This window comes from Penaeus monodon, chromosome 14 (genome assembly GCF_015228065.2).
Source record: "Penaeus monodon isolate SGIC_2016 chromosome 14, NSTDA_Pmon_1, whole genome shotgun sequence".
Lineage (NCBI taxonomy): Eukaryota > Metazoa > Arthropoda > Malacostraca > Decapoda > Penaeidae > Penaeus > Penaeus monodon.
The window spans coordinates 27,402,788-27,417,688 of NC_051399.1; the positions used below are offsets into that span (position 1 = coordinate 27,402,788).

The following is a 14,901-nucleotide window of genomic DNA, read 5'->3' on the forward strand; positions in this document are numbered from 1 at the left end:
AAATATCGGATGGTAATGACAGGGGTGAAGGAGGGAAGGAAGATAAGATAACAAAAATATTTCAGGTTGTAACGCCAGATGAAATGAAGAGGCGTTGTCGATGAAGCTAGATGAAAGATCCTACATCCTGTATACAGATGTGTGCGTGGGAGATGGAAGACGAGGCGTGACTTCCTTCCTCCGTCTTGGTTAATATTAATTTTGATTTTATTCGTTTTCGTATTATTTTCCCCACTTATCGAATGTCCTTGTCTTGCCTTCTCATCTCCGTCCTTCTTATCTACGCTTTCCCTCGTACAGTATACACAGCATTTTTATTATTGCTCATGGTAGCACCACCTCATCAGCGCCATCGACTTTTTGTCAGGCAGCCGAGGTGGCACATGTTATCATGTGTCAAGTGTGAAGTTGCGACAATAAACCTGAGAAATCTGCGATGATTTTCTTATCTTCTCTCCTTTCCTCACTCTCCTCGCCTCTCCTCACATTTCCTCTCGTTACTTTCCTCCCTTCTGCGTCTCCCTGAGGAGTGTGCGATACGAGCGCGGGTGACATCCCTACACGAGACGTGTTGCGACGTCTATGTGGGCGCGGGCGGTGCTGGTCGCGTGATGGGCGGTGCCTCGGGATGGTGGCACCGATGTCAGTGAGTCGGCGAGCGAGCAGGCAAGCGGGGGCTGTGTTGTCGCCAGCTCGGTGCCACGGACGGACGGACACTGCTCGCGACGTCCTTACGTTGGTGAGGGGAGTGGGATGGGAGGCCAAGGACGGTTGGTGATATATTTATTGTAGCTAAAGGATTGCTATATGTAAGATAGAGGAACGGTTACTGTTTATAAAGTGTATTTTGGTGATTATACCGCTTTCTCCATCATAAAATTCGTTATTAACGGTAGCAGCATGTCAGTGCGAGACCCACGAGTAGGCCTAACGCATGCGCAAGCCCTGTGATGAGGGACAGAGGATTCTCAGGAAGAGTGACGTGTTGAAACATCGAACAGAGTGTAGGCTTTAATCCCGATGGTGAAGCCCGCGGGGGACCATGTGTAGTGCGAGTGACACCTGGATACTGTCACCTGTAGCACCTTCCACGCGCACGCCCACCCCCCTCTCGCGCCCCTCCTCGTCTCACGGCTGACCTTTTGAACTCGCCTCCCTCGCGACCGCTGTTGACCGGGGCGAAGGACACGAGAGCAAGCGGGAGAGCGGCCAAGGGTGACCGGGGTGATCGAGGGGAGTGTGCGAGACAAGGGACGGAGGACACAGGCGGGATGAAGGTGCCGCTCAAGATCCGCAGGTTCTCGCTCTTCTCGAACGCTTCCGCCTCGCCGCCCCAACCCAGGTGAGTAGATCCTCCCTCGCACGGCGCCCGAAGGAACCTGCTTCCTCGATGTCGCATCGCCGGGGATTAAGGGTTATTGCCTCTATGCATTTAGGGCCTCGGTAGGTGAGGTTGCGTAAGCACGATTGCCCAGTCATCGCCGCCTTGGACTCTGCTGGTCAACCTCGTCTCCCGGACTCGTTTAGTCACGGGCGTGAGAGTGTGAATGGGGCAGCGGATATGCCGCCTGTGACCCAGCTTCTGAGTTCTTTCGTGCGACGTAAATTTGAAGTCACTCAGCTGCGAGTAAATTGTTCTGATTTATTTAATATATGATCAGCATTGTTATTTCAGTAAATGCCTTTGCATGTTTGAACTGTTAGATTATCTGAAGGTATAATTAAAGGAGTTTTGAGAAATGATAGTCATCAAAGAAATATAAAGTTCCTCAGGGTCAGTGACCTAACCGTGATGCAAGTGTCTCCGCGGCCTCGAAACGTTCACGAGGCCGTATCGTTCACGAGGAACGATACGGCGAAAATAAAAAACAAATCGTGACATTTATACACTTAGGACTTTTTAAACTTTTCATTAGTTAGTTAATAGGCCAATGTACGCGTAGCAGGCCAGAATTCTAATGTAATTGTGGTTCTAAAGTGGCAGCTGTGTTGAAGACATAAATCCGTGATATTGTGCTATAGAGAATTACATTTTATGGATTTTGGTTTTCTCACACAAAGTGTAGATTTACACACATTCTATTGAAATAAGATTTATGAAACGATTATGACAAATCCAAAACGTTAATCACCTCGAATGTGGCACAACAGGAGTCACCCCAGCGTAATGCAATCGCAGCTCCAGCGCGATTCGATCCGCTCCATTTGCGTGCCGGTTAAGAGAGAAAGCAAGGGAAAAAATCGAAAGCGGCACCTGAATATATTCTTACGACGGTTGTGGAAAATGTCAGTGAGGCGTGAATCAGATGGCTGGATGGGGGAGACTAGGCTAATAAGTTGCCATAGCAACGCGGCTCTCCATCTTCGTCTCCGGCTGCCGTGCACGGTAAACATCCCCTTTTTTACGGCAAGATATCAACATGTTTACAGTTATTCTCGCATGCATTTCGTCTCCATTCCTTTTTGTTGCACACTTTCCATTCGCCGGGTGGGAGGTCATCCAGATTCCGCACGTCATCCACGTATGGCGACGTCTGAGGCAAAATCTGATTTGCACATCCGGGAAATGCGTTTTAGCTCAGGCACGTTTTGGCGAATTCGCATGGCGCCGCGCGGTCTGGCCGGATATTTGGATGCTGGGGGGGGGGGGGGGGCGATCAGTGTAATATCAGAGGCTCATCGAATGGCGGATTAGGAACTGGTTGCGTTAAGTGCGGAACGAACACTGGGTGATTTCGTTGATTACAAAAGCTAATATGAGCCTCGGATGTATCTATGAATCTGTTATCGTAATTTGCAATTTGCCAGATATACAGGTAGAGATGATAGTTAGAGGGAGTAGTTCTGTGTGGAATAGCGGCTGTTGCATTGTGTAAGCCTATTATCATGCAGGGAGAGTGAATTCTTGTAATATTGCATGTATTGATCTACTTACAAAATGTATGTCATTTATTTTCTTTCGAAAAATTTACATGCATTTTTTTCTTCTTCCTCAGGTGAGTTTTGTTCACAAGATCAAATGAGACGACGTGCGGATTTTAGGGTGAGTCCCCCAAGAGCAATTGGTGGGCGGGGAGTAATGACGGCGTCTTCTCGTTCGCTGTCGTACTCGTTTGTCTGTTGTCGCCCTCGTCTTCATCTCTTGTCTTTTATCCGGCACTTTCTTTCTGGCCTTCTAGTTCACTGTTATTTACTGTGGCGTTCTTTTATGCGTCGCTTTTTATTATGGTAAAATGTTGATTTAATACAGTGCCCCGAGGCATGGAAGGTCGTTTTAGAGACGAGAGTGCCACGCGAAGGCTCCACTGGCACTCCCCAGGTCATTAGGGCGAGTGCCACATTGATGTCTTTTTTAATACGTAAGAATTACTATTTTGTTGACAGTCATTAACTGCATGACGTACCTTCTCTTTGGCTGGGTCATGCGGGGATAGGGGGGGGGAGAGCCCACACTTGGCGATCTTGTGGGTGAAGCCGGGGGGGGGGGGTCGAGTGCGAGTGAGAATGAGAGTATCTATAGAGCGAGTCCCTAAAACAAATGTTCAGTTACAGAAGTACAGAAACGTGTAAACGTCCGTGTTACGCCATGTAACTTGTGAATAGATATTGCGTATGTCCGTGGGTGTGGGCGTTGAGGGTACATGTGCCTGGTCGTGGGCGTGGCACATGTTAGGTGCTGACTGCACGCTATCTCAAGCTAAACCAACGGCTATTATGTCCTACCGGCCATGACAAGGTCACAGGCTTACTGGTTTCCTCTTTTCTCTTCTTCCTTCGCGTTCGTTTATTACATGCACGCCAGGCGTACATTATGTAATTTTCCCTCTTGTACGTTGATACCCCCCCCCCCCATACAGCCTGGCAGTGTCGCTTGTCTTTTCGTAGTTTCAGGGGAGCAGCAGTTTTTGGCTAATAATGCATAATTGTTCGATTTTGATGCTGAATTTTATGTCTAGTGTATGACGTGTGCACACGCACACACACACACAGACACGCACGCATGCACGCGCACGCACGCACGCACGCACGCACGCACGCACGCACGCACGCACGCACGCACGCACGCACGCACGCACGCACGCACGCACACACACACACACACACACACACACACACACAACACAACACACACACACACACACACACACATACATACATACACGCACGCACGCACAAAAAAACACACACAAACACACACGCAATCACAAACACACACACACACACACACACACATATATATATATATATATATATATATATATATATATATATATATATATATATATATATATATATACATATATACACACATACATACACACACATAGATACCAGACAATGTGATACACATATATACATATATATTCACATATACACATACGTACATACATGCATGTATAGACAGACAGACAGACAGAGACAGATAGACAGATATAAATGTGTTTGTGTATGTGAGTGCAAATGCCATCAACGTTTAGTGTGTCTTGTGCGCCATGGGTAACTCGGTAGGTGTAAGTGTTCGCACGGAAGATAACTTCCTTTCCTGGCACCGATTTAAGGTTACTCTTCAATCTGGCTTCTCTTCAGAAGACATTTGGCATTAGCTGACGTAATTTGTGAAATTTTATTAATTGGTATTGGTGAAAAGGGAGATCGGAAGACGTCTTGACTAATGCTGCTCTATCACGGGAAAAGGATTATCCGTCTACTCTATTTTTAACCCTTGTCGTGACACAGTGCATGGCACACGGATGATCATCGCCGTTGTATTGGTTGCAGTCGACACCAAGGTCACGACGCTGCAGTTGAACTCTGGGAGATAAAAGAATCTACGAGAGTTGAACAAAAGTTGTTTGCGTGGGGGACATTCGTGAGATCAAAGAACAGTAGTAGAGCAGAACATAAATTGTGTTCACTAACAGTTTATTGTTGCAATGCGAGAACATTACATGGATTAATTTACAAACACTGTGCGTACGTCTGTAATACTCACTCTGAAGCCGAAGGAGACCTACCGAGACAGGTCCGATTACCGATCTGATAGGATCCTATGCACTAACGGAACGCAGAGGGGAAGGTTCTTTGTTGCACTGGGACATTGCACGTGCCCACTGGTCATGCAATATTGATGTGTGTGTCCTTTTGTGTGTAGGATGGAAAGGTCAAACGCGACCATTAACGATCACAGTTGCGTACTCATGATTGGGGAACGATAATGCTGTACTTATTTTTTTGATATTATTCAAGTTTTATGAGGAAAGCTATTTTCTTTTGGAGGATGCTATTTTCTTATTTGTCGCAGTAGGCATGAAGTCTTAGTGTTCAGTAGTATTGGTCAGAGGAACAGTTGTCTTCCGATTTCCGCATTACGAATATTGGTTAATGGTATAGAGTGGAAACGAACTCGACTAGCAACAGAAGCAAATGCCAGAAGCATTGTTCTGTCTCTTAGTAAAGGGATGGCGGGAAAATAACAATGGATAAGAGAGACTAAAAAGTGAGTGTAAGAACAGTAAGATCCGATAGAGCAACAGGATAGAGCAGCCGGTCGTGTCTAGGGCAGGGTCGTGTGTCAGGGATGTCCCTATGGGAGTAGTAGGACCGTGCGATGGAGAAAGCGGTCTTCGGGCCATGCTCTCAAGTCGTCCTGGTCGTCAGTTACCCTCGACGACTTCTGAGAAATGTCACTATCTCGCCGATGGTTCCGTGACATTGAGAGCGAGGCATCCGACGACGGCGAGTATCATAGAAAAAGGAAAATTGAAAGTAAAATACATGTATGTGAAAGCGAAGCCAGTCTTGCCTTCCTCTCTCCCTCCAGCGAGACCTTGCCATGCACACCGCCGCCGTGGACAGCCAATTTGTAGGTTCTCCGGCGGCATACAAATGTAATTTTGCCGCTGCCTGAGTGCGCCTGATCGAATAACCGGCGTCGCTCTGTTTACACTGGGTACCTGGGATGCCTTTGCTGCCGAGGGTACATCTTCAGGCCCTGGGTGTTTGCGTTACCAGGTGGTGATGATGTTGGTTGATAATGATGTTTTTATTCTTTCAGTCACTTGTGTTATTATTTTATTGCATTTTTAGGAGGGTGTTTTTTTTAATTATAATTGCTGTTGGTATCGTTCCTGCTGCCTACACATATTTTAGTTTAGTACTGTCATCTTTTTTTATCACAGTTCAGGGATTATTATTGGCATTATTTCATACATATTATTACTTATGTTAGTATTATTAACATTGCAAACGGAATATACTCAAAACCTAATCAAGATAAGAGCTTTCGAATGGGCAAGGTAATGAAGGCAAAGTCTACGGAAATTACATCCGTATTTCAATTAATAACTTCTCGCCAATATACAAATATAACAGAAGTTTCGAACACTTGCAGACACAGTGTATAATATTTAGGTGTTTCTTTGCATAAAAATCGACCCAGAAATATATAAGCTGTATGAATCATTCATCGCACACTTATATTATGTTTATGAATATATGTAAGCGATATGAATCAAGAATTATAGACAAAATTTTTTTCAGACAAAAGCGTAAAGTCTTAGACAAGAAGCACAACCTCGCCCCCTCCCTTCCGTCTCAGAAATGCTTCATTATTAAGCTTTAACTTTGTTGTTTACCCTCCAGTAAAGTCACTTTGTAGACGCCCGTTTCATTAAGGGAAGCCCATATTTCAATAGACTTTAAGGGCACAAACACTGAAGACGTACCCCCCCCCCCTCGTTGAAATTGTTCTGCCGTAGCCATAGACTCAAACGATCAAAGGAGAAGCGTCTCGTTTTAGGGTTACTTATTTGTTTATAGAAATTTCCTTTACTCGAAAACTTCGTCTCTTTTCCACAGTAATGAAGTAGGTTGTTTCCCTCGTCTCCTTGTTTTTGCGACGCGGAAATTGCTTTGGCTTAGCGACGATTAAGCGCATCAAAATTGCTGAAGGATCATCATTGGCGTTTTCGAAAGGGATCATAGCCACGGAAATTATGTATTTAATACTTATTATTATTATTATTATTATTATTATTATTATTATTATTATTTTAAGTTTGCATATTTATGTTGAATGAACGAAGTAAAACATATCATCAAGATTTCATAATCAATTTAATTCCACATTTCCTTCTCTTTAGATATATTCATAACATCAACCTTGAAGGTTCACAAATCCACCAGACAAAAAAAAAAAAAACAAATCTACAAGCTACCGAATTTTACGTAACACGAAACGATTGACTTGCGCCACTGCCACTGTCACTTCAAGTTGACCCTCTTTCGAAGTTTTAACAGGGATACAAGAAAAGTATCCTGGAACATGAAGCTTTTGTGCTTGGTGGCACTGTCGTCTAGGAAGTGGCACAGGAGAGGGACAGAGGGGGGAGGGTGAGCAGCTCTCCTCGTCGCGTAACCTTGTGGGGCTTTATAAAGGTCTTGTGGGTTTTCTTATAGGTGGTGCGGTAATTAAAGCGTCTGGTAACGGGCGGCGAGGATCGAGGTGGGCGTGGGCGTGTGGTGGGAAACGAAATGAGACTGTTTATTAATTTTTGAGGTGACACTGAGGGCAATGTTCGAGTAGGGAGTTTATTATGAGGATGAGGATTATCGCGGACGTGTGAGTGAGAGATGTTTTGCGTTGGAGTGACTTCTTCGGGCTATTTTAGGGCGGAGGCGGGAAGAAGCATGGCGGGGAAGTGTTTGACGACTCGTAGATAGGGAGGGAGAGAGGGAGATGGAGTGAGGGCGAAGTGGGGAGAGAGAGAGAGTGAGAGAGGAAGAAAGAGAAGAGAAAGGAAACACAAAGGAACCGACAGCGGGAACACGAATAAAAAGGTGGCGCCGGCATCACGTGAGGCGGAGGGGGCGGGGGGAGGGTGCCAGGTGAAGTTGCGTCATTAAATAGTCGTCGCTCATTTTTTACCGTATCCACGCGACGGTTGGTGCGGGTATGCGAGACGTGTCAGTCATAACACTACGGCAGGCGCGGCACCACTAAGGCTGCTTTATGTCTTCACCATTTACATCACTTTTTGTTGTCAATTATGTGCCAAATTGATGTCGCTCGATACTTCAGAGTCCGCAGTATCATGCCCCTTGCGCCGTGATTGCAGCCACACTTTGATCGTTTCGTTATTAACCGCGAAAGCTTGCTCCTCCGTCGCTGTCGTGCGCCATTGCTCCGGCAGGGCGGCAGTGCGCATTACTAGAGTCATAAACAAACGTGAGTGACGCTGGCGGGGGAGAGAGGGCGGGCGGGCGTCATGTCATTAAGGAAACACAAAGGGATAATGAGACAGGCGAAAATGAGGAATGCGTGGGCGGCGGGCGCACTAACGCACTGCCTCCCGCGGCCGCCGAATTAATTTGTTCCATCTCACTGCCAGCGGTTAAAGGAAGACTCGCGCCGCCGGAACCTGTTGGCGAGGAGCGCGCCTTTGATGCTGGCCCGCGGTAATTAAATGACAAATATATAGAAAGCAAGTTAAAAACTACAGTAAAAACGGGGAGTGCGCAAAACACGCTGGCTCCGATGCTTGACGTCAGCACGTCTCCTTAATCCCGACGGGGATTGTTTATTTCCGAGAGGTTAAGAAAACGCAAAGTCTGACAGTTTAATGCCAAGAAACGCGATATTACTTGGGCGTTAAAGAACCGCATTTGTGTTGGTCCCGAGCCAAGAGGATGAGCCCAGATGACCCGCTCACGCCAAGTTTACATAGTGCACTCAGAGCGACGTGAACGGGAGCTGCCAGACACAAGAGCTCGCGGGAGATGACATTCATCACTAAAGGTCATGAAGCTGCCATCGCGATATCCGAGAATGTCAACGCGGGCGGGAAGGAGATAGTTGTGTGCCATGGAACGTCATGAAACACGGGCAATCGGCTCCTGATAAACATTGCCAAGATTTTGCATTTATTCATTCATTTTTTCATCCATTCATATATATATTTAAATATTTAAATCCACAATCGTATTTCTTTCTTAATAAATTTGAATCAGTAAATGTGATACTGTATATATATATGCATATTTATTTGTTTATTTATTTTAGTCTATAAAGGCATACCTGATGTATAGCAGGCATTATAAGATTATCTTGTCCTAATATTTCGAAGGTCACCTTTTTACATGGTAAATGCGTCGACGAAAAGGTATAATGATTGTATCGGCAGTTGTAACTAGGATTGTTGAAACCAGACTAATAAATTGAAACTAATTATAGGGGGATTTTACTGGGCTTGAAATATGGATATGAAAACGTTGAATGCCACAGTTTGTGATTCTAAAATTTTTAGAAACATTTTATTTTGTTTTGATAATATGTCATTTTAAGTGAGTAAAATTATTGTGTAAATGGAATACTTGCCATCGCCTCTTTATTATGTTAGTTACCCTCCAAAAGAAACATAAAGTTCCATTTTCTTTAGTGCACTTTATTTTCGTTTTCTGTGAGGCTTTTACGAGAAAAGCTTTCAAGGGTGACTCACTTATTTCAAGAGTCGTTTGCATACACTGCCGTACTGGCATACACTGAGAAGTACAGATATATTATTGTCTTCTTGCCTACACTAAGATGTAAAGTATTTGTATACGTGCATTTTTTGTGTATGTATGTGTAAGTATGTTTTTTTTCTCGTGATTGAGTGAGAAAGAGTGTTTATGGCGTGTGCATGTGCGTGTATTTTCTTACCTAGGTATTCATACTTAGTTATTTCAATACGGGAGAAAAGCTAAGCGCAAAGGGTGCCTTCTGCTATATTAATATTATCGGATAACATTTTGGGCACACATCACGTTATATGTGAGATTGTTCCATGTGTCATTAGTTCTATTTGGGAAACCGAACTTTTTCACATCTTTATCGCATCTTTTTACATGTACCCTCATCTTTATCAAACTTGACTCCTCCTGTAACATAGTAGAACAGCATATTCATGTCACTCCTTGACCTTCGTTCATCCAAAGAAGTAAGTCCTACTTTCTGTAATCTATCTTCGTAGCTCATCTCTTAGAGTAGGTACCCATTTTGTGGCTGCTCTTTGAACTCTTTCCATTTTGTCTATATCTTTTCTTTTTTTTTAAAGTGTGGACTCCATACCACAGCACCGCACTAGACTAGGGCTTATGATGGTTGTAATGATCTTCTTGACCATATCTTCGTCCACGTACACGAATGTTCTCTTCATGTTGGCAGTCAGCCCTAGTGTTTTATGGACATTTTCAATTATATGATCATTTGGGCTTAATTTCTTCCTTACGCTTGTTCCAAAGTTAATGTGTAATACTATGTGTTCTAATTTGTATTGGTATAGGGGATGATTTTTACTTTCTCCGAACCTAATTACATGGCATTTATTGGTACTGGATTCTATTTTCCAAGTACAACTCCACGTGTGTGTGTGTGTGTGTGTGTGTGTGTGTGTGTGTGTGTGTGTGAATATGTATTCAGATAATTATATATTTATGTGTGAGTGTGTGTGTGTGTGTGTGTGTGTGTGTGTGTGAGAGAGAGAGAGAGAGAGAGAGAGAGAGAGAGAAGTAGATGAGAGAGAGAGAGAGAGAGAGAGAGAGAGAGAGAGAGAGAGAGAGAGAGGAGAGAGAGTGTGTGAGTGTGTGTGTGTGTGTGTGTGTGTGTGTGTGTGTGTGTGTGTGTGTGTGTGTGTGTGTGTGTGTGTGTGTGTGTGTGTGTGTGTGTGTGTGTGTGTGTGTGTGTGTGTGTTTATGTATTTATAGAATTATATATTTATGTGTGTGTGTGTGCGAGTGTGTTTATATATATATATATATATATATATATATATATATATATATATATATATATATATATATATATACACACACACACATAAACACACTCGCACACACACACACACACACATAAATATATAATTCTATAAATACATAAACACACACACAGTATGTATGTATGTATGTATGTATGTATGTATGTATGTATGTATGTATGTATGTATATTCTTCTTCTTTTAAGAAGTGGTCACAGCATGATACTTAATTGTACTTTTCATGTTGCGATGCTCTTGGAGTGAGTACGTGGTAGGGTCCCCAGTTCCTTTCCACGGAGAGTGCCGGTGGTACCTTTTAGGTATATAATTATTCTCTCTATTTATCCGGGCTTGGGACCATCACTGACTTGGGCTGGCTTGCCCACCCAGTGGCTAGGTAGGCAATCAAGGTGAAGTTCATTGCCCAAGGGAACAACGCGGCGGTCGGTGACTCGAACCCTCGAATTCAGATTGCCGTCGTGACAGTCTTGGGTCCGACGCTCTAACCATTCGGCCACCGCGGCCTTATGTATGTATATATATATATATATATATATATATATATATATATATTATATATATATATTTATATGTATCATATATATATATATATATATTATATATATATATATATATATATTATACACATAAATATATAATTATATAAATACGTGTGTATGTGTATATATGTATGGATGTATGTATGCGTGTATTTTCTTTTAACCTCCAGTCTATTGTTTTTTCTATCATAAGACATATGCGGATCTGTCGCGCATGTAAAGCTAATTCCATGTAGTGGCAGGGTAAGAGTGACTGGTAATACGTGATTGATTCACGAGCGTCACGTGTTCGGGATGGCACTAGACGGGGTCACGTGGAGCACTGTGGCAGTAGGCAGGGTCACGTGTGGCGGAGCAGGTGGCGAGGCTGGCGAGAGACGGGACTGGTAGGCTTGCTGGGACGCATGTATGACTGACTGTAACAAGGAGTGTTAAAGGTGAAGGGACGCGGCCACCGTCATCCCGCCGTCACCATTGCTACTGTCACCCTGAGGCCATCGTCACTCCCTCCAATCGTCATCATCTCGACGCCTCGTCGGCGGGCTTTCCTCGGCCTCCTGGTGGCCATGGTCGTAATCCTGGCCTTTTCTGGGTTCCTGTGGGCTTCCTTTGCGCTCTTGCATGACTCGGATTTTATTATTTGTTCTTTATTGTCTCACTTGTTTGGAAGAAGTTAGCAAAAAGATGACGGTTAATGATGATAATGATATTGATAATGATGCTAATTGTATTGATAAAAGAAAAACAATGCTGGTACTTTCATGTCAACTCGCGACATAAATTAGTCTCTCTATAAATGCAGTTAACTGCGTTCGTTTTGTCCTTTTATGATATGGTTTCCGCCATAAGGAATTTTCTTTAGGGAATGTGAGTTGAGTCAACGGAAAATGGCGGTACCTTCGTTGGATCAGGTAGGCATGGGTGAGTCAGGGAAATTTCAGGTCGGCTGTAAGCTGAGCGCGTGGGCTCAGTGCTACGAATATTGCAGGCTGTCCTGTACTCCCACTCGCCGAGCGACGACCATGCTTGTCTCCTCCCCCTCACCTGGGTGACTCATCCGGATTGTAATCGATAACGCCACCACTTGTTTAGTCCGGTCATTCTCGGGTCACGCTCGCCGCCATGCTAACAGCAAGCTGTTCTGCTTGCTGCTGCTGCTTGTAGGCAGCTGAATATTCACATACTGTCTTGCTGTAGGATTGTACTTGACTTTAGTGTGTATGTATGTGTATTTAGTAACGCTTATACCATATGCTCTGTTACGCGCACATTGCAGACTAATGCATTGTGAAGAAAAGAAAAGTCTCACCAGAAGAGAAGAGCGGCGCTGATGCTGTACCGAAGTAGGAAGCTTTTCGGCAACTGTGCCAATCCAGGCCCGTTGAGGAGCCGGGGGGGGGGGAGAGATCTAAGTTAAGGCGGGGGAAGAGGGGGGGGGGGTGCATGCTACTAGGATGCTTATGGTTCATTAGGATTAGGGAGATGGGAGACATTATACCAGTTGGGCAAGTTGGGGTTTAGCTTGGGAGGAGGAAAGGAGGGGAGGGCGAAGGAGAAAGGGAGAGAGAGGAAGACGTGAATGCGTTAAGAGAAGGGAGAAAGGAAGACGGTTCTGAAGAAGGTAAATAGGACAGAATGGGAGTCATTTGAGGAGACAGAAGAAAAGGTGAGAAATGTTGAGAGAAGTCGATGGGAGATGCCGAAACGAGCGAGTATTTAATGCTCTGATCTATTGTTAAATGTCTGTCGACTGAATGGTTCTCACTGTGCATTACCGCGCGTTATTACGGGGAGCCAATTGTTATGCAAAGTAATCATCGTTAGCCTTCGTGTTGAACTTCTGCAAATGTCAGCCGCTGCATCTGGCACTCGCAAGGCACCTGGCACTCATATTTATCCTTAGCTCGACTGGTGTTTGGTTCTGCTCGGCTTGTATTTGTTGAGAACGTTAATCCCTTGGGAAGGGGGGAGCGAGGGGTCATGAGGATGAGAGGGGGCAAGGGGGAGGGAGGGGAAGGGAAGGTCGAACAAAGGGGATGAGGATAGCGCCAGGGCCAACACCGTCGTGGCACGTAGCTTGACCAAGTTGTTTTTTTTCCTTTCCACATGTTGGCACCCACGCTTTTGTTGACTTCTTGGCACTGAATAGCTGGATCTGCTCGGGGGAAAACTTCTTTTGATTCTCCGTCAAGTTTTGTGACTTTGCCTTGCCCAAAGTAGGAGGCCGTAATGAATATTATATGAATTCTGGTAAGTCGAAAGTGGGTCATGTAAGTATGCACAGCGAGACCGCCGGATGTAAAATGGTGGGTAGAACATTGCCCACAGCTAGGGGGTACGTGTGCATGACGGCAGGGGGTGGAATAACAATGTGAAATCCTGATGGAGTGATTAAACCGCATGATTGAGTCATGTACTGTAACAGGAATCATGCACGAGAATACATATTAATCTTCCTGGTCTGCCACGTATATACCCCTTACGCCCCCATTGCGCCACAGGTTGATCGGGCTCTCTCTCTCTCTCTCTCTCTCTCTCTCTCTCTCTCTCTCTCTCTCTCTCTCTCTCTCTCTCTCTCTCTCTCTCTCTCTCTCTCTCCTTCTTTCCTTCTTTCCTTCTTTCCTTCTTTCCTTCTCTCTCTCTCTCTCTCTCTCTCTCTCTCTCTCTCTCTCTCTCTCTCTCTCTCTCTCTCTCTCTCTCTCTCTCTCTCTCTCTCTCTCTCTCTCTTCTCTTCTCTCTCTCTTCTCTCTCTCTCTCTCTCTCTCTCTCTCTTTCTGTCTTTGTGTCTTTCTGTCTTTTCTACTTTCTTTTGTGGGTAGCTTTCCCTTTCTCCTTCGTCTCTCGCTTCTCCTCCTCTGAACCTGGTATCCCCTCAAACCGATCGCTCTTATTATCCGCTCTACACATTTTTTTTCTTTCTCTCGTTTCCCTCTTTCTCTGTTGCTTGTGTGTTTGTTTGTTTGTTTATTTGTTTATTAGTTTTCGTACGACCTCCCCAATTAGCCGTCACCCCCTACCCAGCACATTCGACCTGTTACATACCCTCCATAACCCTCGGCCCTCTTACCTTCTTGTCACCCCCCAAGGTTTCCCCCACCCCCTCTCCCAAAACCCTCGTTTCCCCACATACCCTCTACCCCATCGTCTCCCACCCTGCCCCCTCCCCGCCCTCTAGGTCTTCCACATCCCCTCAGATCTCTTTTCCCCATCCCCATCCCCTCAGATCTCTCTCCCCCACCCCCTCGCCCCACCCCCCAAAGCTCCCCTCACCCATCCCCATCCCCTCATACCTCCCCTTCCCATCCCCTCAAATATCCCCTCCCCCACCCCCTCCTCTCAGGCCTGGCGATCGTCCGACCGGTAACCATATCCTGGTCGTGTCGCGGCTTGCGTGTGTCTCACTTACCCGGGTCAAACGGCGGACACCTGACGCCCGCATGCGACTCGCGGTTAGGGAGACCGGGAAAGGAGTGTAGGGGCGTGTTCGGGGAATGGATGGAGGGGGATAGGAGTGAGTGAGAGAGAGGGGGGGGCGGAGAGAATGCAAC

General features: G+C 45.2%; 1 protein-coding gene across 2 annotated transcripts in view; it reads left to right on the top strand.

The window, feature by feature from the left end:
• The first annotated feature begins 724 nt into the window (after positions 1 to 724).
• LOC119581026 (IQ motif and SEC7 domain-containing protein 1-like) overlaps positions 725 to 14,901 on the top strand; it is an 89,144-nt gene continuing 74,967 nt past the window's right edge. For both annotated transcript variants that reach the window (XM_037929307.1, XM_037929308.1), the window contains exon 1: positions 725 to 1,342. In XM_037929307.1, the coding sequence (XP_037785235.1) occupies positions 1,272 to 1,342 (71 nt within the window). In that variant the 5' untranslated portion in view covers positions 725 to 1,271. The remainder of the gene's footprint in view (positions 1,343 to 14,901) is intronic.